At 46.4% G+C, this 27,049-nt stretch overlaps 1 protein-coding gene across 7 annotated transcripts in view; it reads left to right on the top strand.

Annotated features, from left to right (window-relative positions):
• Pde10a (phosphodiesterase 10A) overlaps window positions 1-27,049 on the top strand; it is a 449,138-nt gene that overhangs the window by 191,952 nt on the left and 230,137 nt on the right. For 5 of the 7 annotated variants that reach the window (XM_041680085.1, XM_041680082.1, XM_041680080.1 and 2 more), the window contains exon 2: window positions 23,182-23,316. In XM_041680085.1, the coding sequence (XP_041536019.1) occupies window positions 23,275-23,316 (42 nt within the window). In that variant the 5' untranslated portion in view covers window positions 23,182-23,274. The remainder of the gene's footprint in view (window positions 1-23,181; window positions 23,317-27,049) is intronic. The other 2 variants (XM_041680083.1, XM_041680081.1) reach the window with 1 other exon arrangement.

Here is a 27,049-nt window from a genome sequence, read left to right as displayed (position 1 = left end):
CACTTTTGCTCTCTGCAGGTCCCCAGCATGCACTGCTGCTCTTTGTAGATCCCCAAAATGCACTGCTGCTCTCTGTAGATCCCCAGCATATACTGTTGCTCTCTGCAGGTCCCCAGCATGCACTGCTCCTCTCTGCAGGTCCCCAGCAGGCACTGTTGCTCTCTCTTGATCCCCAACATGCACTGCTCCTCTCTGCAGGTCCCCAGCATGCACTGCTCCTATCTGCAGGTCCCCAGCAGGCACTGTTGCTCTCTGCAGATCCCCAGCATGCACTGTTGTTCTCTGCAGGTGAGATGCTACCCTCTTGTCCATTTGAATACCTGCTGTAAGCACATAAACTGTGGGCAGGCACACAAACACTACATCCTGTCCCAGCCTGGACCCACACACATATTCCTGTGTTAGTTTTGTGCTATGGATGTGATTTTTATTGCTGTTAGCATCCTCACATTCCCTAGGCTGATGGATGCTTTTATAGATCATGGCTGTACTCACATTTGTCAGGGTACCCTTTGTTCTGGCTCCCAGGTGATTCTGGAAATCTCAGATTCCCGGGCTCCACACATGTGTACTGAATCACCGGGTCAGGACCCTACAATAGCCACACATGCACACTCATCATAGTACACGTCAGTATTTCATGTGTGCCGTGACTCTCTGTGCAGCTCTCACTCAGTGTGAGCTATCAGTACCCCCATCATGGGTGTCCCCAAATCCTCAGTCCTTTCCAAACTCACCATCGATTTCTGCACCAGCTTACCACAGTCCAAAATTTAGTATTTGTCTCCTTCTCTACAATAAGATCTATTTTCCCTTCTCCAACAGCACAACTTTACTCCAGGTGCACTTCACACGGTGCACCCAGACAAAATTTGGTGATGCTTTGGAAAATCAAAACTGCACCAGACAGCCCTGTGCTCGGTTCTGCAGTGCGTCCTTTCAAAGGCTGGCGTATGGCGCTGACCTCCTTGCTTCCTAAGCCAGGTGTGGGGTCATTATACAGTCATGCTCCAGTGTTGTCTGAAAGTGCTTTTTGTCTGAAAGATACTGGACGGTCTTCTTCCCCGTTTGGCTTTTCATATTATCAAAGGGCTTCTGTGAATGTTGTGCCCGTGCCCTTGCACCTATTGGTGAGGCCAGTTTTTGACAAGATTCAATCCCTGGGGAGTATGGTGAGAGCTCCTACAGACCATAGCCATCTCTACACAAGCCACCAATCTACTCTCTCAAGTGTTTAAACCAATTAGAAATGGGTCCAAATTCTTCCAAGCATTTTTTTTTCTCACCAGATTCTCATAAAAACTGCTTGGTGGTTCTTTCATTTTTGTTTAGTAGTGGACAGGAACAAGTTTTCATGTTTACTGATTTACTTATTTTTATTTATTTTGCTCACTTTTCATCTTATTTTTTAGTGCTTTTCCTATGAACTTGAAATTCTTTTAGATTATGGATATTCATCCTTTTCTTTACCCCTTCACCATACATTTTTGTCCCCTCTACCAATTTTACTGAAAACAGATTTCTTTTTCTCACAGTTTATATCCTGATTAGGATTCCCCCCTCCCCGTGCTCCTCATTACTATTCCCAGTTGTCCCCCCCCCCCCCCAATCTGGATCCACTCCCTTTCTGTCTCTCATGAGACAACAAACAGGCTTCTAAGGGATAAAAATAAAATATAATAACATAAAACAAAAAATGATCATATCGGAGTTGGACAAGACAAGCAAACAGAAGGGAAAGAGTCCAAGAGAAGGCAGAAGAGCCAGAGACCCACTCATTCAGGGATCCCATAACTGAGCAGGGTGGTGGTGGTGCATGCCCTTAACACCAGTACTCAGGAGGCAGAGGCAGGTGGATAGAGGCCAATCTGGCCTACAAGAACTAATTCCAGGTCAGGCTCCAAAATTACAGAAAAGCCCTGTCTCAAAAAACAAAAAAGCAAAAAAAAAAAAAAATGGTACCCAAACACTTAACTGGAAGCCATGATGTATGATGTATCTACCAGGGACCTGGCACAATCCTGTGCAGGACCAGTGTTTGCTGCCTGTCTTCTGTGAGCGTTGGTCATGTTGGCTTTTAAGAACCTTGTCTTCTTGGTGTCCTTTATCCTCTCTGGCTCTTACACCTTTTCCACTCCTCTTCCACACAGACTCCCTGAGCCCTGAGGGGAGGGATGAGATGGAAACCTCCCATTTAGGCCTGAGTGCTCCGAGGTCTCTCACTTTCTGCATGAAGTCTGGCTGTGGCTCTCTGTACTTGTTCCCATCTGCTGGGGGAGGAAGCTTCTCTGACGATGGCTGAGCGAGGCGCGGGTGTCAGAGAATAGAAGAAAGTCAGTAGGAGTCTGTCTAGTGCTACTTGTGTTTTTTAAGAACAGCAGCATCTGGTTTTACCTTAGTTCCCTGGGCTATCTAGTCTCACAGTGTTGGGCCTGGGTTCCATTTCATGAAGTGGGCCTTAATCAAATTACATATAGGTTGCTACTCCCGCCGGCTTTCTGCCACCATTGCCCTAGTGTATCTTGTAGGCAGGACGCCATTGTAGATCACAAGGTCTGTGGCTGGCTTGTTCACCATCCATTCCTATTGCTGTAGATGCCTTAGTTTAATCCTCTTCTGTGCCTCTTAACATAGTTCTTAAATTGCCAGCTCCCGCCTGGATCAACAGTTATTTTTATGACTCTTAGGGTCAACAGCTATTTTTTATTATTTTCCTCTCAGAGTTCTGATTGTTCTTTCCTTTAATACGAAGAGATTTTTCTTCCTCACTGTACTATGTGTGTGAGAGACACCAGATAAGGAACTTCTTTAATTAATACACATGGAAACAAAGTGTCCAGGTACAGTTTGTCTTATGATATTTTGCACTTGTGGCCTATCAGCGTGTATGTGTGCACATGTGTGGGCGTCTGCTCACCTGTGTGTCCCTGTTGAATGGAGGTCCACGTTGGGTTCCTCTTCCATGGTTCTCTACCTGAGCCTGGAGTTCACAGTTTGAACGAGAGTGGCTGGATATGGAACCCCCAAGATCTTCCTGTCTTCACCCCCACGGCACACTGGGATTGCAGGCATGTACTGCCAGACCCGACTTTTCCATGGGTCCTGGGGGTCTGAACCCAGTTCTCATGAGTCCGTGACAAGCCCTTTACCCTTGGAGTCATCTCCCCAACTGTAATGAGTGTAGTGGAAAAATGAGTTTTAGCCATGGAAAAGCAGCTCAGTCAGGAACCCCACTGCATCTCACGACTGAGCAGTGGGGATATGGTCGCGAGAAGGAAGGAACCAGAACCCTGGGGACGAACCTCTGTGGCAGGAACTAATTCCCCTGAAGGTATGGCTTCTGCCTTAAGCCTGGAAGTTAGGAGTTGGTGTTTCAGAGTTACAGAGGGGACTGTATAGCCAAGAGATGTAAAGAAGGGCAGATCTTAAGTCACCCCGCCAGCAACCTAAGTTGGCATCTCATAAAAGAGAAGTCAAATACCTCTATTATTTGACAAACAGACAAAACGCAGAGAGTAATAAGAGGAACTGAGAGAAAACTGAACGTAAGGGACGAGAACCATCCCAAGGGTGCGTGGGACAGATCGGTAGTGAGCAAAGTAGAAGCCTGTAGCTGCCACAACCAACGTTGTGTTTTATTATGCTGAGGGTCTTCACACAAGGCTCACACCCGAAATTCCCAACTACGGTCTTAAGCCTGTCTCCCCAAGGCTGCTCACCCATGGGACATGTCTTAGCTGAAGGTCAGGTCCTGTCTCTAATGGAAGTCTCTGATTCGAGGGTCAGGGTGCTGGGGGAGACTCTTCAGCCGCGGGGCAGATCAAGATGACGTCTCCCCAGATGTGCCCAGCAGCAGAGTGTGGCTGTTGATCTCTGCTTATCCACTGTCCTGTGGACGCCATGGGCTCTCAGACGGTGTCTGGTTATCTGAGTGAGTAGTGTCATCGGGTTCTGTCTATCAGGTGCAGCCTTGGGCAGTGGGCTTCCTAACTAAGGTGCTCTTCCATGTCTAAAAATTATTTTTTAAAAATTTTTTTTGCTTGTTTTATGAGACAGGGTTTCTCTGTGTAATGGCACGAGCTGTCTTAGAAGTAGCTCTTGTAGACCAGGCTGGCCGCAGACTCACAGAGACCTGCCTACCTCTGCCTCCCAAGCACTAGGTTTAAAGGTGTGTGCCACCACCGCCGGGCTAAAAGGAATTTTTACTAAGCTCATTTCAGCAACCCCATGCGTCCTATTTTAGTCTGTACGGGTGTGAGTTTGTTTTAGCCCTTCTCTTCCTGTCTCTCAGACGCTCACTGTCATCTTCACCAGGACCCGCATGGTTCTGGTGTCTGGGGAGGCAAGTGCAGAACCACTTTATGTTCCTCAGAGTGGTTCTGACTGACTTGGGTCCTCTCTCCCACAGCAATTCAGTATCCTCTCAGCACAAGGACCCTGTTGAGCTAGACTAGCATAACTTGAGAAGTGTCCTCTGTAGCCAATAGAACAACTTTTTTTGAAGTGATTTTTTTTTATTTATTGTGTTTACTGATTTGTAATTTTTTTCCTTTTTTTTTATTGAGAAAAGGAAAAAAAAGTTTCAGCCTCCTCCCAGCCTCCCATTTCCCTCCCCCTCCTCCCATCCTTCTCCCCCTCCCCCCACTCCTCTCCCCCTCCCTCTCCAGTCCAGAGAGCAGTCAGGGTTCCCCGCCCTGTGGAAAGTCCAAGGTCCTCCCCCCTCCGTCCATGTCTAGGAAGGTGAACATCCAAACTGGCTAGGCTCCCACAAAGCCAGAACATGAAGTAGAATCAAAACCCCGTGCCATTGTCCTTGGCTTCTCATCAGCCCTCATTGCTCGCCATGTTCAGAGAGTCCAGCTTTATCCCATGCTTTTTAAGTCATAGTCCAGCTGGCCTTGGTGAGCTCCCAATAGATCAGTACCACTGTTTCAGTGGGTGGGTGCACCCCTTGTGGTCCTGACTTCCTTGCTCATCTTCTCCCTCCTTCCGCTCCTCATTGGGACCTTGGGAACTCAGTCCAGTGCTCCAGTGTGGGTCTCTGTCTCTATCTCCATCCATCACCAGATGAAGGTTCTATGGTGATATGCAAGATATTCGTCAGTATTGCTATAGGATAGGGTCATTATCCATTGCTGGTGGGAATGCAATCTTGTGCAACCACTTTGGAAATCAGTGTTTCGGTTTCTCAGGAAATTCGGGATCAACCTACCCCTAGACCCAGCAATACCACTCTTGGGAATATACCCAAGAGATGCCCTATCATATGACAAAAGCATTTGTTCAACTATGTTCATAGCAGTATTATTTGTAATAGCCAGAACCTGGAAACAACCTAGATGTCCTTCAATGCAAGAATGGATGAAGAAAGTGTGGAATATATACACATTAGTGTACTACGCTGCAGTAAAAAACAATGACTTCTTGAATTTTGCATGCAAATGGATGGAAATAGAAAACACTATCCTGAGTGAGGTAACCCAGACCCAAAAAGATGAACATGGGATGTACTCACTCATAATTGGTTTCTAGCCATAAATAAGGGTCACGGAGTCTAAAATTACTGAACCTAAAGAAGCTAAATAAGAAGGTGAACCCGAGGAAAAACATATAGTTATCCTCTTGGCTATGGGAAGTAGACAAAATTGCTGAGGAGAAAATTGGAATCTTGGGGGTGGGGTGGGATGGGGGTAAAGGGAGATGGGGAGAGAAAAGTGAGAAGAGGAGGATGGGGGGAACTTGGGGAAACAGGATGATTGGGATATAGGAAGGTTGGATAGGGGAGCACGGAAGCACAATTCTTAGTTAAGGGAGCCACCTTAGGGTTGGCAAGAGACTTGAACCTAGAGTGGCTCCCAGGAGCCCAAGGCGATGTCCCCAGTTAGTTCCTTGGGAAGTTGAGGATAGGGAACCAATAGGACAATTTTGACAGCATTCGGCTGACTTGCCTTCTGAGTGTGGCACATTTCCTTGTATGCTCGAGGGTAGGTATGGAGAACCTGAGCTTCCCGTGCCAGGAAGTAGGTTTCCTGCAAACTGCAACATTATGGGTTAGACTAGTCCTTGTAAACAGAAGCGCTCGTTCTCCTCTGGCCCGGAACCTTCCACTGCAAACTTAGTTTAAAAAGTATCTCAGCCTAACAAAGAGGCCCCATCTTAGCTTTTCACCCAACCCCTGGGCTGGGTGTGTTTCACACTTCAGGATTTCCTTTTAAGTTGAACATTGTGTGGCAGGTGTGAGCACAGCCTGGCCTCGGGCCACCCTAGCCTTCACAGGTCTGGACCCTGGGCTGTGGACTGGGAATGCCTTCAAAGCATGGTAACTCCCCAGGAAGTTCTGGACTCCCACGAAGGGAAAAGGTTAGATGCTCTGAAGTTTAAGAAACAAAATTAGTTCTCTGTGTATTTTAATTTCATAATCATCTTTAGTCCTTTGCACCACAAAAAATAAAATAGAATATGAACACATTTTATTTACTTGGATTTGTTCATTAGTTTTTAAATTTTGTGAGTGTAGAGGTGTGTGTATTTGTGTGTGCATGTGCTTGTGTGTGTGCATGCACATGTGGTAAATATTTTTAAGTATGAAAAGCTTAAGCAAATCTTGACTGATCAACAGTAACACAAAAATTAATGAAACTAAATGAATCTACACCATGGCAATCTGCTGTGTGAAGACTGGACTAGATTCACTGTGAAGATGAAAATCAATGCCTATGCTTCATAAACTTCAAACTTAGAGGTCATTGTCCTTTATGAATTACTACTCATAAAAACGGATGTTGTGAATTAGAACACAAACAAACAAAAACCACACTTCTCATCTTAAAGGGAATAAGAGGTAGTTTATTCTGGAGTCATTTGAGTGACCATAACCCAGGAAACACAGATTTTCGTTACTTCAAATCCAGGGAAGCAGCTTTGTGAAGTTTTATACTCAGACAGAAGAAGGAGACTCATTACTCAAGGCAAGTTTAAAATATGGTGGTGGGGATGGGAGGGGGGGCGGTGATAGCAAGATGCGGGAGTTTTAGACAGTCTGGGGAGGGTGGGAAGTGGTAGCCTATTGATAGACCTAAAAGGTTTTTATCTGTTAGCCACAGGATGCTAGTTAGTTCAGACACAGAGCGGGACAAGGAATGGATGCTCCGAGGGCTGGTACCAGCCCATGATGAGCTAACTAACCTGTGGGTCTGTCACATCCAACCTCCTCACAGCCCTGCAGTCTGTCAGCCAACCTGTGTCTGCAGCCACCGTTCCTTCTAGGAGTTTTTGTTCATAATGTCATTTCTGAAATATGTGATATGTCAGTAATTTTATGTAGTTTTTCTGCCATTTTTTTTCCCACTGAAATGTGGAAACTATTGTAGAAAACTTCAGTTTCAAAATCCCAAAGATAATCCCAAAGCCTCAGTTTTATCCTGAAGACATGCTGGGGAGATTCTAATGTACTAGAATAGAATATTAATAGAATAGAAGCCCTAATTACCCTTCAGTTAATGTTCCTTGTTGGGAACACATGTGGACAGACACAGGTAACATAGCCTGCTCTGTATGTTTGTGTCCTTTCAGGAGCCTTATTTTGATTAAAAAAAAAGTTAATCCATGTGCTCCATTTTTAATGTATAAAGTGAGAAGAATGTGACTTACGTTTGTGGCGAAGATTAAATAAGCCGGGCCACCGTTTGAATCCTGACTTTTCACTTAATTAGCTCTGTGATTGACGCTAATTTAGTAAATGAGATGTTCCGATGTTAATTGTTCATTGTGCTGAGTCTCGGGGGAAGTGGAGAAAGCTAGCAGGGTGTGCAGCGTGTGCAGCCCCTGCTGTGTGCTCTGGCGCTGGGGGCCATCCTGTAGACTGCCTGCGGGGCTGAGGCTCCAACAGCCAGCCAAGTGCTAACCGGGCTGCACTGGATCCTGCGCATGCTCACAGGGGCTTGCAGAGCTAGAGCGAGCAGACTGCTGTGGACTACAGGTCGGGGGCAAGCACAGGACACACTCCCCGCAAGCGCGACTTCCGAAGGGCCATGTACAAATAAAGCGTGTGCCACCGTTACCCACGCTGCACGAATGTTAGTTTCTTGATCTTTATAAGTGTTCCCTGGTTATGCAAGAGGTTAGAAGTGCAAGGACCGTGAGGGCATATAAGAGTGCCACACTTGGGCTTCACTGCTGCTCTGTAGCTCTAAAATCACTTCAAAATGAAAAGGTTTTAAACGATGACATCAGGGGACATTTATGCAATAATTTCACTGCAACAAGACATTCTCTCTAGTGTCCATGATAGTTGTTGCATATAATAGGCATACACACCTAATATGCATACAATATATATGTATTCAATGATGAGATGACAGAGGCCAACTTAGAATGGACCAGATAAACAGAAAGCAGTGTGCTGGATGCTTTGGGCCAACTTTTCCTAGAAAAACAGCCACCAGTAAAATAATTTACTAGCGAAACTTGATTTCTCTTCCAAAAGATTAGAGGACCTCAGAAGAGGCTTGAGTCAAATAGGAACTGAACATGTTTGGGATTCAGAGTCAAGAATCTCATCTTTGGAGCTGAGTCTCATGACACTATCGTGTTTAAAAAATAAACCTATATTTCAATAATGGGAACTTCTTTTGGGTACCAGGATGAGAGCAATGGGCAGGGATGGAGATAAGGATGCAGACAGGGATGTAGGGTCCTCACCTAAGAATGACTGCTCTGCTGGTGACAGGTGATTTGTGGGAGTCCTTGCATGTAGGTACATTCTTCATTCCAATTTTTCATCAACTTGTTTGAAGAAACAGTTAGTGACAGCTAGAATTTTAGGGTGGGCTCTTGTTTGAGGCACTTCTACTCTGGGAGACCATCCCCAGACTCTTCGATGACTTCTTCTGCTTCCGTTTTCTTCAGTGACCTATCGTTCTTTGTGTAGGGTTGAGGCTTTGGTGTGGGATTTCTCTGGTAACACCCTTGTTCCACTCCTATCTGTAGCAAAGGGAGAAACCCTGAGTGAGCGAATGTGTATTGTTGACATGGGCACGGCCACGTTGAGGACTCCAGCCCTCGGACCATGAGGAATCGGCAGAGCCATCACCCATCCAGGTCAGGATCAGGAAGGTTGACAAAACCCTTTGTAGGAGCCCCAGCATCTGTGACTAAGTGACAGTGTGCGCAAAGACTAGCAGCTACATCCTTATCCTCATGGATGTTTATAGCCGGAGGCTGCTCCCTACAGAGACCTGGGGACTAGCTAGCTGCTCCTCTGTGCTGTCCCTAATCACAGTCTGCGGTTCAACATTGTTGGGGTAACAGACATTACCCAATCCAGCTTTTCTATACGTGTGCCTGTACTTTCTTCATCTTCCCTTGGCTGACCCTAGTTAGAGATCCAAGACTCAAGTTTGTATGGGTATGTACATGTGATACTGTTGTACATGCTTTTAAATACCATGAAGTGACATCTTAAGAAATTTAGACTTGTTGGGTAATGGCAACCTCTTATATTCATAGGCTTTACAGACCAAATCAGTCTTTAAAATAATTGCACTAATTTAATTTCCACCAGCCATTTCTTACATTGCCAGGTTTATAAATATTAAATAGCATCTCATCTTGTTTTAGCCAGTCAGCAATAATCATAAACACAGTATCTCTGATAATAATAAGGATGGACAACTTTAAAATTAATTTCCCAGGGAAGTTCTTTTCAGGCATGTGTGTGTATTTAAGGCACACAGCACACATTTTGATGTGTCTATATGATATGATTACCAGTCAAGCTAACTGCATTCATTGTTTCTCTTGTCACTAGGATCTAGGAGGTAAGATGTATTTTGGTTTCAGAGAGATCAGCCCACTACAGCCAGGAAGGTGAGGAGAGAAAGTGACTGCTGGTGCCCAGCTGCCCTCCCCTTCTGTCTTTGTTTCTGTCCATGGTGTGTGGGTAGAAGGTCATGGTCTCCACGAGAGGACAAGTACCGGAGGCTGCCCTTGGTGACTTGCTGATGGTGCTCCTTGCCTGGTCTTCAGGTCTGCTCCTAGTTTGCTGTATTACCTTTGGCACCACATCTAGGTGTGGTCAGCATGTGACTGAGCCATGCGATGCTCTGTGGCCATGATGGACGCTTCGGGAACTCTATGAGTTGGACTTCATTCTTCCTCTTGAGTAGTGGAGTAAAGAAAATGGTCCTTAACACTGTTTTTTAACCTCAGAAATTTGAAGGTATTATTCAAATGTTTTCAGAGCTATGAAAAAAAGAAACATTTTCATGTCCAAATTTCATTCTTCTATATGCCTACTATTTTGTGTGTGCGTGCATGCGTGCGTGCATTTGTGTGTGTGTGTGTGTGTGTGTGTGGTCATTCTAAACCTTCCCCTTTGTTGTTTTTTACTTAGGAATTCCATTAATGAGAATCTGAGACGGCTAATTTTCTGTCTCATCTCAGCTGGGTCACTGGGTGGCCAGGTAGTTGTTCCAGTATTGCTCTGGATGTTTCTGTGATGATGGTTTGAACATGGATTAACATATAAGTAGAGGGATCCCTTCATGCTACAGGCAGAATTTATCTATCTGTCTGAACAGAAGTGAAACTTGCTTCTTCAGGCTAGAGTGCTTTCCTGTCTGCTAGCAGCAGAAGTGGGCAAGAGATTCCAAGATGCAGATTCAAAACTGGCTAGATTTCTAGGTTCTTGCAATCCTCTCTAATTATATAAATTAATTCCTTGCAATACAGCTCTTTATATGTCTGTATATCTGTCCATTTGGCCATCTAATCTCTTAGTGGCTGTTTCTCTGGAGGCCCTGACTGGTATGTAATCCAAGAGAGATCCCTCGTGCTGATTGCACACCTCGTGTTTCCGACATTCTTTCATGTTTCATCAACCTTGGAACGTCTCTCTCATTTGGTCTTCGAATCAACCACTGCTACGGCCTCTGCTTTCTCCTCTGGATATTCTCAGCTGTCACCCTCTGTGTCATGGATCGCATGCTTCCTTCACGTTTTATCTCTCTCTCAAGGGCTGTCTTCTGGAAAATTCTCCATTCTTCCTCCCAGTTTCCCAATGATCTCTTAAAATTTCCTCTTAGGTGCTGGACTTTTAAAAAAACTCAGTAACTGTATTTGGTTTCATTTCTAAAGACCGATGCTAGATTCTTCATCAAGCCCGCATGTCTTTTCTTTCTTTCTTTCTTTCTTTCTTTTTTTATTTTTATTTTTATTTATTTTTGGTTTTTTCGAGACAGGGTTTCTCTGTGGTTTTGGAGCCTGTCCTGGAACTAGCTCTTGTAGACCAGGCTGGTCTCGAACTCACAGAGATCCGCCTGCCTCTGCCTCCCGAGTGCTGGGATTAAAGGCGTGCGCCACCACTGCCCGGCTTTCTTTCTTTTTTTTAATGTTCTGTCCTTTGTTTCAGCTGGCTCTGGATTTGGGGCAGACTAATCTTATTCTCTCTGTGCGTACGAACTCCAGTCTGCTCTCCTCTCCAGGTTGGCTTTGTCACTGTTTGCTCAGGCATCGCTTCCTGTGAGGAGTGTGTGCTCAACCCTGCAATGTCGCCCCAGATGAAACTGCTTGTTTCTCTCAGGCAGCCTCTGGGACACCTTCTCCTTGAACTTCTTAACTTCCCAGGGTATGGTTCCAGCACCAGGCAGACACAGAAAAGCGTAGATTCCAGACCCATGCTGGGTTACTGGTATTGTGCGTGTATTGCCCAAGACAGTGCTTCCCCTCCAGAAACCAGAGGCCTGCCTTAGTCATTCTCCCTTTTCTGATAGTGGATCTTTCCGGTTTACATTTCCACACGCCTGTGGCTTTCAGACTCCCAGCTTTCTGTGGACAACTTGGTTTTGTCTCCCCACGTCCATACAGATGCAGAGCCTCCAGCCATATCCATGGGCAGATTTTAGGTCTGCCTGGGCACATTCAGGATGTGCTAGGTCCTACACAACCCAACCATAACTGCAGATGCTGATGGTAACTGTCTGCCATGCCTGTCCTTTGGGGACCCAGCTATGACTTTAGGATCATATCTATACAGTAATTTTTCATCTATGGAGCTCACCTAACTACACAAAAAGCTTGGTGTAGGAAGAAAAGGCTGTGGGATGCAGTAAGTAGTGGAAAGGTGGCATTATATCTCTGAGACAGGAGAAGAGTTTAATTTTCTCCTGTCAAACATCTAGGGGTTTTAATAATCCCAGCCTTTTAAAGCGTCAGACTTTTAAGTTTCCTTACATCTCTGTCATGATTTCTCTTTGCAATTCCACCCACTCTGCGCGAGAATAATAACGTGTCGATGCTCTATTCTTCTTCTGTGAGAACTCTAAGCACTTTAGAGACAGTGCCATTTATCCTCACAAAACCTCTGCATACTGCGGGAGATCGTTGGAGAGTTGGAGTCGACCTTGTGGACAGAGAAAAACAGTCAGCTGAGATGCCTGAACCCAGAAGGCTTAGCCCATGTCACCAGGTGAAGGAACTTCCTGGTCCAGAACAGTGTAGAGTGGAAGCAAAGAGCTATCCCAGATATTCTACCAGGAAGAGAACTCACCTGGTGGGTTCTTTCTCGTTTATGCTCTATATCTCAGGTCCTAGTGGAGATGCTTCTGGAACTCTCCAGAGAGTAACTACAGAACTCCCTTGGATCCTCTTAGCGGAAAGGATGCTTGAGTCTCAGGAATCCCAGGGAACTGATTAAAATAGTCAGGAATGCAGTATTGCACCATTTCTGAACTAACATAGGTTCTGTGGTGGACAACCAGCATCCCAGTGAGCAGTCATTGTGTGTCAGGGCCCAGAAGTGAGGCAGCCACCAGCTCTTGTGATGGGGCAGCGATGGAGGCAGGAGAGGCCAGCTGCACACAGGAAACAGATTCGCCAACCGGCATGAAGCCCAGGTCAGGAAGATCTTATGAGTGAGCCAGGGCTGCTGGGCAGGCGGACTCTCTTGTGGGGAAACTTAAATTCTAGGCTGGGTCCCACCAGGCAGAGAAGTATCTGCTTGCCCAAACCCATCCAGTTTGCCTTCTCTAGAAGCCTGCTGAGGTTCAAGATTAGAACTTCATCAAGTGTGAGCACTACACAGTGTTACCGTCAGACCCTGAATCGAGGCAGGGCTATCGGGCAAGGGCTACAACTCAGTGGTGACTCTGCTTAGCACCAACAAGGTTCTGGGACCCATCTCTAGTACAACAAAGGGACCCGAAGTCATGAGATGATGTCACTAGCTGGGCTCGGCATAAGGGCCAGTTCTTCTTGGCTGGCTCATGACACGGTTCACCTGGACCAGACCATGCCCTTTCTCAATGCTTAGACTTCTAGGGTGGGGAAGGGCATGTCCACGTGACACTGATAATTTTGAAGGTGAGCTCTGCTGCTCTTCAGAGCCAGACACCTGCTTCAGGGCCTGCGTGACCACCGAGGGTACCATTGCCTTACACCTTAAGGGAGTCTGCAATTGAATGGAAGATTGCTGGTTGCTATGTGAAATCAGCCTAAACCACAGAAACTCCTTAGTGTGAAGTAAGACAAGGGATGGGAAGCTCTTGTCAGGACCGAGGGCCAGATCATTGGTTTCTGACAAGCAGACTAGCTTCCCCCAACCCTCCTGACAGTCAAAACAAGACAGGAAATGGAACCAGTTGGTTCATCCCCTGTGAAGTCTCTTACTTTGCGTTCTGTACCATCGCAGGGATCATGGTGTGTAATTACTTAACAAAGAATCACTAGTGTTGCCTGCCACAGACAAATCATAAGAACTAATTTTATATTTCACAGAGAAGGATGGGGCCACATAGCTAGAAGTATTCTCTGTCCTGCTGGTCCCCCTGGACTGGTTTTTCTCTGCTCACCTGTTCCCAAATGGCCATTCGGAGGTTATTATCAGTTACAATTGTCTGGCCAATGGCTTAGGCCTATTACTGACTAGCTCTTACTATAAATTAACCCATTTCTAATAGTTTATATTTTACCATGTGACCCGTGGCTTGGTAACCTCACATCTAGCTTCCCTGGCTTTGATCTTCTTTCTGTATATCTTTGTTTGGACTTCCCACCTAATTGTATTTTACCTGTCCTTTGGCTGAAACAGCTTTATTCACCAGCCAATAAAAGTGAAAGAGGTGTCAATCCCTTGACTAAGTTGTTCCTGACTGGTGGGGAGGCCCATGGCAAAGCCAGAGCCACTCACTTATGCAGCCAAGAAGCAGAGAGGTGGGGTGGGGTGTAGAGGGAAAGGACCACAGGTGAGGAATATCCTTTCAAAGCATCCCCCATGTTTCTCTGGCCAGTCCATAAACTGGATTAATTTGTTATGAGGTTAGCTCCTTCATAAGCTACTCAGTTCTCAGATGAACTACCAACTGGGTACCAAGCTTCCGGCACATGGCTCTTCTGAGGGACACCGTACTAAAACCATGTCCTACTTCAGTTTGCATACAGACATGCACTCCTCACAGAGGCTGCCCCAGGCCTGCCCCTTCCTGTCCTGTTCCTCATCTCAGTGGCACACCGTGGCCTTGCCTCGCATCCTTCCTCATTGACGTCTCACGCCCTCTGCTCTGTCCCCAGAATGACGAGGGTGGCAGGTCAGCAACTCTGGGGCGTGGCATGTCCTGTGGCTTGCCTCTGTGGTATTGCCATCTCTTTCAGCAGCATTTGTGGATTTGTGGTGTAGGTGGAGATGAGACAGAAAAATGTTCTAGGACCAAATGACACAATATATATATTTATTATAGTATCATTTATTCTGAATGTATAATCATATATATATATATATATATATATATATATATATATATATAAATGTGGGAACTGGGAGTGAGACATGATGTCAGAGAAAATACTACTTTTGAACTGAGCTGCAGAGAGTAAGACTAACTTTTCACAAAAACAAGGATTGCGATGCCGGCTCCTCGTCCACTGGGGCTCATTATTCCCACCTGATTCTGATGCCCGGTGCTGGGCTTGAGGCTGTTATCCCTGCCATCATCTCTAACCTAGGGTAGTGTCTAATAACTTTCTTCAGGAACAATGTGCAGGTGTGCAGTTCTTACCTGCACGCATGGTCAGACCTTTCAGTTGCGTTTGGAAGACAGCTTGGCTGTGTAGCTTCTTCCCAGGCTGATGTAAACGGTTCTGTTATCTCCCAGTGTGTTGTGATATCTGGGAGCCTGACATTGGTTCCATTCCTTTTAAACAAGTCAGTCACTGTCTTTTCCTCCTGCAGACCTACAGTTGCTGTGGTTGTATGATAGCAAATATATTCAAAGTCTTTCCATGCTTCGTCATTGGTCATGTCAGGCTTCACCAAGGAGATGGCTTAAAAATATTCAAGAAAAAAAAATCTATGATGGGCTAGGGAGATGGCTCAGTGGTTACGAGCACTTGTTGCTCTTACTGAGGACCTGGGTTCAGTCACCAGCACCTGCATGGTGGCTTACAATTATCTGTAGCTCTGGTTCCAGGATTTAGGATCTGACTTATGACCCCTGTGGGTGCCAGGCATGCACATGGTGCACATACATATTTGCAGGCAAAGCAGCCATACACAGAAGATTAAATAATAAGTCTCTAGAAAATAAAAAAGGTTTAGGACCACAGCTTGTACAGGTACAATGCTGACCCCCATGGCCACCCACCCAGTGATTAAACTGTGTGTATTTAGGACTGTTGCCTCCCTGTGGTAACAGAGGGTAGAGCATGCTTATTGTGCCCTTTATATCTTGTCTTTTGGGAGAAGTTTTATTCTTTATTGTCTTTTTTGTTGTTGTTTTTGTTTTTTGAGACAGGGTTTCTCTGTGGTTTTGGAGCCTGTCCTGGAACTAGCTCTTGTAGACCAGGCTGGTCACGAACTCACAGAGATCCGCCTGCCTCTGCCTCCCGAGTGCTGGGATTAAAGGTGTGCGCCACCACCTCCCAGCTTGGGAGAAGTTTTAAAAATTGATTTCCAACTCTCTCTAAAAAGGTTGCTTCAAGTAATTAACATAAATATTTTTTGTTTCTTCATGTATGTAAAACAGAAGGCAAAAATGGTATAAATTGGGAGATTTTTTTCATCTGAAAAAGTTTTACTCAACTTTACTGAAAAAACTCAGTTTTAGCAGAAATATTTAATGATGATTCCTCCAATTTATCCTTTAATCACTTTCATTTCAAACGACAGGTCTCCTTCTTTTCCCTGATGATAACTTACACGACACGAACTAGTGGATAAAGCAGGCTCTCACACTGAAAACATTCAGGAGGCAGCCTCCACCCCAGATCTGCCCTGGGGTTTACATTTTATGTGGGGAGCTCTTCCCCAAGGCTGAGGGTGCCTGCTCTGATTCTGCACCAGGGCTATCCCATATTTCATGTATCTGGCCTACTTACATATGACTTTAAATGCATTTTTGAGCAAAATGTTGCATTAAGTCCCCCCTCCCCTTTTGGAGAGTCTCACCGTCAGGGCACTTTTTGCATCATGATAGCTTGGCAGTTTGGACTCTGAGAGTCTTTCTGTTTAAACCATCATATTTTTCAGAATGGGATTCTTGTTGGTGAGCATCTGGGGACAGCCAGGCAAGTCCTTGAGTTGGGCCAGTGCGGGGCATCAGGGGTACGTGCGATGGGCAGTAAGGTAGAGAGTTAGGGACAAGCTCATGCCAGAGGGGAGCCACAGACAGGAGCCTGCAGCGCTCACTCTGGAGGAACCAGAAGCTGTTCCTGCCCGGCTTTCAGAGGTCCTGCAGGGGGACACCTTTTACTTCATGAAGGAGAACATCTTAAGAGACACCTCCAACTCTGAATGTTGCTCATGTCACTACACAGCTGATATGACAGGATGCGGGTGTGAGAACTGGAATTGGGGAACACTTTCTTAGACTGTGAGGCCTTTGGCCCTAGTAGTCCACCAAAATTACCAAGGCTCAGTGGTCTTTGAAGCCTGGAGAAAATGTTCAACTCTCTTTCCCCCACTCCTCACTTCAACCCTGCAAGCTTACAGAGCAGTGTTGGGTGTTGGATGTTGGATGAAAAGCAGCAATCCTAAATAGAAGTGCTGGCTTTGCTTTGGAAACATGGGTTATTCCGGTCACATTTCGTAGATAAACATACTAGGCTTTCTTCTTGCAGTGAACCATGTGAAAGGACACGATGGCTTGGGATTCATTCATGCTCTAAGACCGCCTCTGCTTTCCCGGACAACCCCTCTGATCTTGTGGTCTTGCTGGGCCACAGTGGTGTCAGCCTTAGGGACTGACCACTAAGTCATTCACTCCTTGAGCCCTCTCTGGGGTTCTGTGCCATTTGGGTTTGGCTTTCTTTTAGTGATCCCTTCTTGGACCCTGGGTACTTTTCAGGGATGGGCAAGGGGGATTGCCTAGTCCCTGGCTGTGTTTTTTTTTTTCTAAACCCCTGGTCTTCCTGTCATTAGTCTGTGGGGGATTCTTGTCTATACAGGAGGTGTCATTTGAATTGTCTTGCCCCCAAACTCTGGTGCAACGCAGCAGGCAGAGTGAATCGATGACACCTGAGGAGCTGGTGGTGGGAGGACAAGCCATGTCTGCCATGTTCCTTCTTCCTAGGATAGGATCATGGGATGTGTATTCCTTAGTTTGACTGACGTGCCCAGCCACTCATGTCCAGCCACCCTGGAGGCTAAGGACACAGTGGGAATTCCTGCGGTTACTACTTCCCCGTGTGAGCCAGTCCCATCAAGCCCTTCCCTGGGCATAGGCTTATGAGCCTTCAAGAGGAGCAGACAACTCACTGCTTTTTGCAGAGTGTGCCTCAGTACACAAAGGAAATGCGGATCTGCCTGCACCTAGGGAGGAAGGCTCTCCAAGCCTGTACACCGCACCTAGGGAGGAAGGCTCTCTTAGCCTGTACACCCCACCTAGGGAGGAAGGCTCTCCCAGGCTGTGCACCCCACCTAGGGAGGAAGGCTCTCCCAACCTGTACACCCCACCTAGGGAGGAAGGCTATCCCAGGCTGTGCACCCCACCTAGGGAGGAAGGCTCTCCCAGGCTGTCCAGCCCCAGAAGGAGATGCAACCCCTCACCGGCATCATCACTTTATGTGTGTTACTCTAGGTCCAAGTTCTACCGCTTTTCTCTCCTCCTCAGTCCTCCAAGGTCCCCGTGGCCACTTGAATAAGTAGCTGTGTAGCTGGGCTGCAGAAGAGAGGCCAGAGACACAGACCCTCCCTGAAGCCCAGGATACTCTGTGTCACATTCATATTGATTTTTAATGGATGGAAATTTCATTACTTAAACAGAACAGCTCAAATGAAGTTTCTGGGTGCAAAATTCATAAAAGATTTATAAAATCCTGAAAAAATACATAAAAGATTTAGAAAATCAACAGACCTTTTGGTTATTTTGCCTTACAAAAAGTAGAGTGTTTAGTCTGAGGTCATTGTGCTTGGTGAAGGAAGGTAACATGTGTGCAAATAAATGCACACACAGGTGTCTTTCTTAAAATCTTTATTTATTTATATTTTATGTAAGAGTACTCTGCATACCTGCAGGCCAGGAGAGGGCATCAGATCCAGATGGCTGTGAGTTACCATGTGGTTGCTGGGAATTGAACTCAGGGCTCTAGGTGTCTGTTTTGGTTGTCTTCACTTTATGGAGTTTTGTGGCAGGTTGGAGAGATGACTCATCAGTTAGGAGAACTTGCTGCTTTTGTAAGACCCAGGTTCGGTTCCCAGAACCCAATAGTAGCTCATAGTCACTTGTAACTCCAGTTTCAGGATACCAGATACCCTGTTCTGGCTTCCACAGCCACCACACACACATGATACATACATACATGCAGGCAAAGCACTTATACACATAAAGTAAAAACAGATCTTTCACAATAGCCAAGGGCAGAAAGACCATAGTGCCCCATTCCCATCAGTGGCTGAATCAACCAACAAAACAGGGTCTGTCCAGAAAATGGGATGGAACTCTTCCTTCAAAGGGAAGTGCTGACTGTTACAGCAGGGGCTGGGGGATCTTGAAAGAGTGAGTATAAAGGAGAATAACTCAGTCACTCAGAAGACAACAACAACAACAACAATAATAATAAATCAAGAATAGTCATTAAAAATATTTTGGCCCAGAGCTATTTTAGTCCATCAGACATGTCAAACAACACCGGAATCCCCCTTCCTCTTTGACTTGAAGGCATCCACTTTCATCTCCTCTTTAGCGGAAGTGCAAAGGACAAATCTTCCAGTCCATGCTCCTGTGGGCTGAACTCAGTGCCATGTATCCGGAGTCTGTTTCAAACTGGCTCATCTCCCAAGGATTCTGTTCTACCATGGCTGTGTCATTCCTGGGTGTCAGGAAGGACTCCCACTCTTCACTTGGTGAATGGTTCAGAGGGCATTAGTCTTTTCTGAGTTCATCTGCTGCAGTCTTAGCTGGAGCCCAGACTTCAGCCCAGACACTGTATAGACTGCATAGGTCGGTATCAGAGCTCACTTGGGGGCTCTGGACCTGGTGGAGGTCCTTCTTTGAGAACACAATTGTTCCTGATTATTGTCATGATGGCAGACTCAGAGGGGCTTCCAGGGCCTTGAACTGTAAACTTGAACTCCCATCATGGTGGAGGGAAGAAGAGAAGAGAGACGACTCTTGGCAGACAGAATTAGGGCAGGGAGCCACTCAAAGAAATCTCTTGTGTAGTTCCACCTGGAGGAGACTCTGCCAGAAGGCGAGGGTGGGGCCACATTCTTTATGGAAGTGCCCAGGAAGAAAATCCTCCCTGCTGTGGAAGAGACTGGCACACCAAGAGGGTGTATGTGTGCACACGTGTGTGGATGCATGTGGGTGGGTGTGCCCCTGTGTGTGCGTACATATGTGTCCATGTGTGCACACCTCTTTCCACCTCTCCTTACCTCTTCCCTTCCTTCGCTTAGAATCATTTGTCAACAGGTTCTGTCTGCTCTGGAGGAATGCTGTCTTCTTCCAAACTTGGCAATCCTGGAATTTGCTGAACAGGCATTTCAAGGGGAAATGTCTAAACCCAGCCTTGGCTCAAATGTAGATGGTATTTAATCGACCACACACACACACACACACACACACACACGCGTGCACACACACACACACACACACACACACACACACACACACAACTCCCCTTGGCTGGATTCTGGGCACCTGGGCAGTGTTTCATCAATGGATGGATGTTTTCATTTTACTATGAAAGATGTTGAAATTCTGATTTTTATTTGTAGAAAAACACAGTGGCTTGTTGCAGCTACATCTGTACCCGTCAATCTGTAGGCCCCGTAGGCTATTGAGTATAAATGAGGGTACAGCCCTGTGTGCACATAGAGTTCTCAGGAACCTCACTAGCTTCCATCCCCCTTTGTTGACTAAGAGGTTTCTGTCCTGCCTGGTCCCGCAGCCGTTCAGTCCCAAAGAAACACACAGAGGTCTATATTAATCATAAATTAGATGGCCTATTAGCTCAGGCTTCTTATTAATTAATTCTTACATATTAACCCATAATTCTTGTCTGTGTTAGTCACGTGGCTTGATACCTTTCATCAGCTAGGCATTTTCATCTGTGTCCTCTACGTCTGGGTGACAACTACAGACTGAATCTTTCCTCTTCCCAGAATTCTCCTGTTCTCATTGCCCCACCTCTACTTCCTGCCTTGTTACCTGCCTATACTTCCTGCCTGGCTACTGGCCAGTCAGCATTTTATTAAACGAGTGCAAGAAACAAATCTTTACAGGGTCAAGCCATTGTCCCACAGCACCCCTTGGCCCCCAAAGGGTGCCTTGTCCCATTTGTCCCTTCTGGCCTGTTTACCTATGGTCACAGTCCAACAGAGTTCCCATGGTACCATTTGCAGCAGAGCCACTACGCTACCCCAAACATCAGCAATACGGTCCTGGGCTCTCGCCAAAGGCACTGCTTCCTGCTGTCAACCCCAGAGCTCTGGTTTACACAGTGTCTACTCTTGTAAACCAAGGAGAAAGGTCCACCTCTATCCATTCTACTCACCAGGCTGTGAGCAGGGGGATGGGTTGATGCCCTAAATGTTTGAGCTCCATGGTCTCAGTCTCTGTGTTCACACCCGTGTTTGTGTGTGTGTGTGTGTGTGTGTGTGTGTGTGTGTGTGTGTATGAGTCTGTGTGCATGTGTGTCCCTGGTTTGGGACTGAGTCACAAGAAGCTGCCACACATCTGTAGAATATGCATGGCCACCTCCAGCCTAGTCGGTCACAGGGAAATTCCTGTACCATTGAGGAATGAATCCATGGTTATACCTTCTACAATTGAGATGCTGTTTCTTCCTCTCTGATGATAGAACAGCATAGTCCCAAGCCACACTCTGTACTATTACCCTAAGAAGACTCCCCGTGTACCCGGGCAACAGTGTGGGGTCCTCAGAGTTATCTCCTGGCTCCCCTGAGCACCTTGAATCGTGCTACATGACTCAAGCAGTTGTCAGTTTGGGTTATCCAAATCTTTCACGACTGATTTTTGACCTTGACTTACTCCTCTTATTTCAGAACAAAGCTTTGGCTTTGGTCTTTTAGATCCATGCATTCATAAGGTGCTGTGGACTTTGAAATGCATTCACAGACCAGATACACAGGCTGGAAGCCTGGAGGTACAAAAATGGTGAACCTGTGATTTTTGCTCTTCCACACACAGGGAAGATGGGAAATTCATGGCACCCCGTTCTGTAGATTCCAAGCAGATCGGGGTGGCATGCACTAGGAAACCAGAACTGTCCGGCCCATAGACTAGTTTCATGGTTGAGGCACATGTGTGTTGTGATTGGTCCAGAGAGTCAGAGTCATCAGTGCTGGTTAGGGAGAAAGCTACCACACTCCAGTGCTGGTTGGGTAGTTACTGCAAACTACTCAAGACCTCATGTCAATGACTGTCCTGGGTGCAGTGTACAGTCATGTTTATCCATGTACTCTCTCTGACGGGCAGTTGACATGCCAACTGTATTTCAAACACTCTTACCATATCTTTTGATGCTATGGAACATACTTCAATCCCAGATATTATCCACCAGGGCTTTAGACAGGACATAGAGTATGTCTCACTAGTTGTCATGTGGCTTTTCAGTTTTCTCCTGTCATTCTGTATTCAGAGATTCCAGAGGCCCATGGCCACCATTTGGTCATTCCCTAGCACACCACCTGGGGCCAGTCCTTCTGCCCCAAGTGGGGATCAGATTCAACTTTCTTCAAGCTTTTGAGTTTTCTCCAGCCATCTTCTCTGCCATCAGCCATTTCTATCCCATACCTCTTTGCTGTTGCCCTTCATCTGTGCCTTTTCCCAGTAACACAGACAGCTCTACTGGCCTGCTACACTGTGGTTCCCAGACTAACAGACCCCTTCAGTGGGAGTGGACTCCCATGGCAAGCCCTAGGGGATCCTCTGTACTGTCTGAGTTAGACATGGTGAGCACAGAGAGAGGACAAGATTTGGGTGTTTCTTTCAAATGTTAAACATTTCTAAAGTTCTCTGTGGGTTGGGGAGACGAGGTTGCTAAAAACCCATGACTTTGAACTGTGTGTCTCTCTGCAGTGCTGCAGAGTCTCATGGTCAATTACAGATGTGTGACACCTGGCACCATGTATTTGAGATCTGCTGGTTTGATGAGAGCATGGTCTATACCTGGGCTATCATTCATAGATCAGCTCATCACAGTGTAACGCAAGCTCCCCTCTCCTACCTTTCTCCCCTTCATCTTATCAACCCACCTGACTGAGAGGCACAGCTCCCCTCTTCCCACCCCCTGTAGGCTGCATCCCAGACCTCCAGGCTGCATCACAGACCTGCAGACTGCATCCCAGGGGAGGCTCAGGATGAAACAACTGAACTACAGCTTTCAAGGAAAAATGTCCCCAGTGAGGTACCCCTTGCAAAATCCCTTCAGTAGCTAATTTTGCAGAGGCCATCTGAAGGGATCAAGCCAGATACTTTCCCCAAAAGGTCTTTCTGGTCTAACGATTTGTGCCAATGGTTTCGGGCTGGGTTTGTGTGTGCACTCACATTCTATAGATATGTGTTTGGGTTCATCTTGAATCCCATGATGTGTAGTGATGTGGAAGGTGTTGGAAACCCCCATCACACTATCCCAACCTATAAGACACGAGATTCCCAGGGAGATCCTACTCAAGGCAGGACAGGTTTAGCCATACTTGGCATTAATGCCTCACCTTGTTCTTTCCAGCAGGCTGCCTCCCGTTCACATTTAAAGGTGGGAGCAAAGGCCCCGCTCTCCTGGCACTGCGGAACCGCACAGACACGCGGGGGCAGATGAGCAATGACTCCACAGAAGGTGCCACGGACTCCTGCAACGCAACAGGTATGAGTGAGCCCGTTATGACAACCAACTCCTTGGACACACTGCCGTCCCTGCCCTGTGTTCTCTGTCCTGAAGAGCTGGGACCTCATGAGCAATGTGCCCAGGAAAATTCCCCACAGCTTGGAGGGACTTTGTGATGGTGTGATAATACAAAGGGACCGGGAATAGGCCGCTCTCACCCAGATTTCTGAAGCACTTTGAATGACTTATTTTCTGAAGTCGGAACAGGTACCTTCTTGACAAATACAGCCATCAAATTAATAATTTAGCCCAACAGTGGAGGTCATCCTCGCTCACCACCACCAACAACAACAAAATACATCTGATGGCTTTATTGCTGAATCAAATACTGACAAAAATGCTTGTAATTAATTTAATCTTTTCATAAAACAAGGCTATCAGAACCTTAAAAGTAAGTTCCCCAAATGCAGCATGGATATCTCTTTCTGTTCTAAGGTAGAGGACAAGGGACCCTCTTTTGCGTATAAGGGATGTGAACTCAAGTGTACTCACTCCAGAGAGGGCACTGGAGATTGAACAGAGACTTGATCCCGCCCGAGTCTAGCTGGGTGAAGCAATAAGTTATTGAAGTGACTTAACAGAAGCCAGGGCGACTCAAGCACAGCTACACCAATGAAAAACCCTCTCCAGCATAAGTTTACCACTCAAAACAATGGCATCGCTTGAGCCTGCCTAACTGGCAGGCAGCTCAGCCAGAGGGTCTTCTCTGTCCCACTGCTTAAGGCTTCAAGGAAGTGCATCACGTGGTTCTTTTAAAAGTCTATGATTCCATTGCCAGGAGGGAATGCTTCAGTGTAGAGGCCATAGTGACAGCTACACAGCGCAAACTTCAAAAGCATGTGTGTGATCTGGAACCGCCCCTGCCCTCTTAGCTCTCCTTTGCATGTGTCCATGAAAACCAAGCCTTTTGCACATGACCACAAAGGTCTCCGCTTAGCTGAGTGTGCCCCACTGCCCCCTTCTCTTGTAAATACTATTTTAGCACCTTCCCTATATGGATTGTTCCTAACAGGAAGCAAGAGACAATCCTTGCCTCCCGCATTGCTCTCCACCTGGGGCATGGGACACCAAGGGACAGAACAGGTACTGTATTTTGGAGACTGAGCAGCGTCCTGAAGAAAGTCAAGTTCATAAAAGGTTTAGCAGCCAGAAGAGCTACAGGCAAGAATGGTCCCAGCTCTCTGGCTGAGTGGAGCCTGAGCTCAGCCCTGGGCAGATGTGGGAGAGCAGCCTGAGCACAGATGAGAGCCAATGGCAAGACCGTTCAGTTCAGAGGAGGTGGGGTGGCCAAGCCTTACAAAGTGAGCAAGCAGGGAATGGGGACCACAGGACCATGGGTGTGGAGAGGAGCAAGACCCTGCAGTCCTCAGAGGACTTAGGAGTTGGGGAAGTATGCAAATGAGAAGTCAAAGCATGCAGGAATGCAAGGGGTCTGCTGTGGGATAAAAGGCACAGGTGTGAGATGCAGACACCTGAGAACCCTTGGCAGCTCAGAGAACAACCACACTGGGAGAGCCTGGTGTCAGGTGATTCCAAGGAAAGAACAGAAAGGAGGGGGATGCCCTCTGGAGCCTAGATTCCTCCTCCTACTTACTCTCTCTGCCTGCCAGACCAGCCTATCCCTCTACTGCCTTATTGGCTGTTCAGCTTTTTATTAGACCAATCGGATGCCTTTGGCAGGCAAAGCAACCCATCTTTACATTGTTAACAAATGCAGCCTAAACAAACAACACATCTTTAGATCGTTAAACAAATGCAGCAGTCTTTACATAGTTAAAGTGATATCCCACAACATAAACAAATGTAGCACATTGTTACACAGTTAAAATAATAGCGCACAACATCCTGCTTCCTTCGCCTGGGTGCTGGGATTACAGGTGCACACCATCACACTGTTCACGCAATGCGGAGGATGGAACCTGGGCTTCCTGTGTGCTAACTAAGCACTCTGGTGACTGAGCCACATCTGGGTCTTTGAATTTTTAATGGAAAAAATATTAGTAATGTGGCTAAGGAGTGTCAACAAATTGGGATGGCAGGGGGAAGAGAAATGGCCTTGTCTTTGATTCTAGCTCTTTGGGTTCTTTGGTCTTTGTTCTGGTTCAGTTCCTGATCCTTAGCTTTACAGAATTAGGACCTGGAATTTAGGAAGTTATGAATTCATCAGAACATGAATTGTGACCGACAGGATTTAGTCCTACTCTAGGAACTATTTAGACTACTAACTGTATTTAGCCCAATTCTAGTTCCATTTCTAGGGACCAGTGCACTCCATATGCACTGTATGGGACACTGCCTAATGCTAAGACATCTAGGAAGCCAAAACAAAGGAGCTTGCTTAGTGGACAAGAAAAGGAGATGCCGTGAAGGTCCTCCCATGCCCACCACGGAGACATCACTGGATGGTTTCTGCTGCCTGGTTGAGGACATTTTTCCTGGTGACTGGATGCTGCCTTTCAGACTTATTGTTTTCCTCTCCACAGACCTGAGCTCTGCCCAATAGTGTTAGCTGTAAATTGAGCTATTGGAAGCAGGTCTCTGGGCAACCCTGTGAAGACTGTCTAGAGTCAGAGCAGCCTCTGAGAATGTCTGTGAGGCATTATCTTAAGTTAACTGAGGCAAGATCCCCCTCTTAATTGTGGGCAGGACCACTCTCTGAGCAGGGAATCCTGAACTGGATAAGATGGAGAAAGGAAGCTGGACACCAGCAAGCTTGCATGGATTCTTGACAATCTCTTCTCCTTCCCCTTTGCTAGGGACCAACAGTAAGGTGTCACAGTTTAGGTCTGGGATTAAATCCCCCCCCCCCGTGTGTGTGTGTGTGTGTGTGTGTGTGTGTGTGTGTGTGTGTGTAATTTTTCAACTAATGTCTAATGTCTACTTCCTTACTATCACTTATATTTGATGCTCCATAATTCTGGCATGTATTTTAACATTCTATAAAACATTCATTTTAACAGTCTATATAATTTGCCCTTTTTGCTCAGGACGTGTTTTTTAAGATATACTCGGCTTTCAGGACCAAAATTGACTGCAGGGTGTGGTGGGCACTTTTAACTGTCCGCTGATATAATCGGGAATCATCTGGAAAGACAGTCTCATAGAGGGGGAATTGTCCTGATGGGGTTGGCCTGAGGGCACGTTTGCCAGAATTCTTCCTGTCCCCCTTCCTTCCTTTCTTCCCTCCCTTGCTCCCTGTTTCCTTCCGTCTTTTCATCTTTTCTCTTGAGACAGGTCTTAATATATAGCCCTGGTTGGCCTGGAACCCCTGTGTTGACTAGGTTGGCCTCAAACTCACTTTGCCTCTGCCTCAGAGTGCTGGGTTTAAAGGTGTGTGCTGCTTTGCCTGGCTGAGAGATGTTCTTAACTGAATTAATTGAGCTAGGAAGGCTTACCCTGAATCTGGGCGGTCCTCTTCCCTGGGTTGTCCTGGGCTGTGTGCGTGCAGAATGCCAGCTGAGGACTGACATGCACACAGCCTTTTACTCTTTGTCCCTGATTATAGATGTGATAGAACCAACTCCCTAGAGTCCCGTCTCCTTGACTTTCCCTCATGACACCAGCCTGACGCTGTAAGATAAAAGAAACCCTTTGTCCCTTAAGCTAACTTTGTCAGAGCCTTTTGTCACGGCCACTGGAAATGAAGCTAAGATAACAGGAGGACACTCCAAAAATCAAAACCAGGATCTCTGCTTCAAATGATCTTGTCTTA

Source organism: Microtus oregoni, unplaced genomic scaffold (genome assembly GCF_018167655.1).
Source record: "Microtus oregoni isolate MIOR12 unplaced genomic scaffold, Mior012 000033F_ref0000390, whole genome shotgun sequence".
NCBI classification, from domain to species: domain Eukaryota; kingdom Metazoa; phylum Chordata; class Mammalia; order Rodentia; family Cricetidae; genus Microtus; species Microtus oregoni.
The sequence above is the reverse complement of the archived record's forward strand: the minus strand, read 5'-3'. Positions and strand labels throughout refer to the sequence as shown.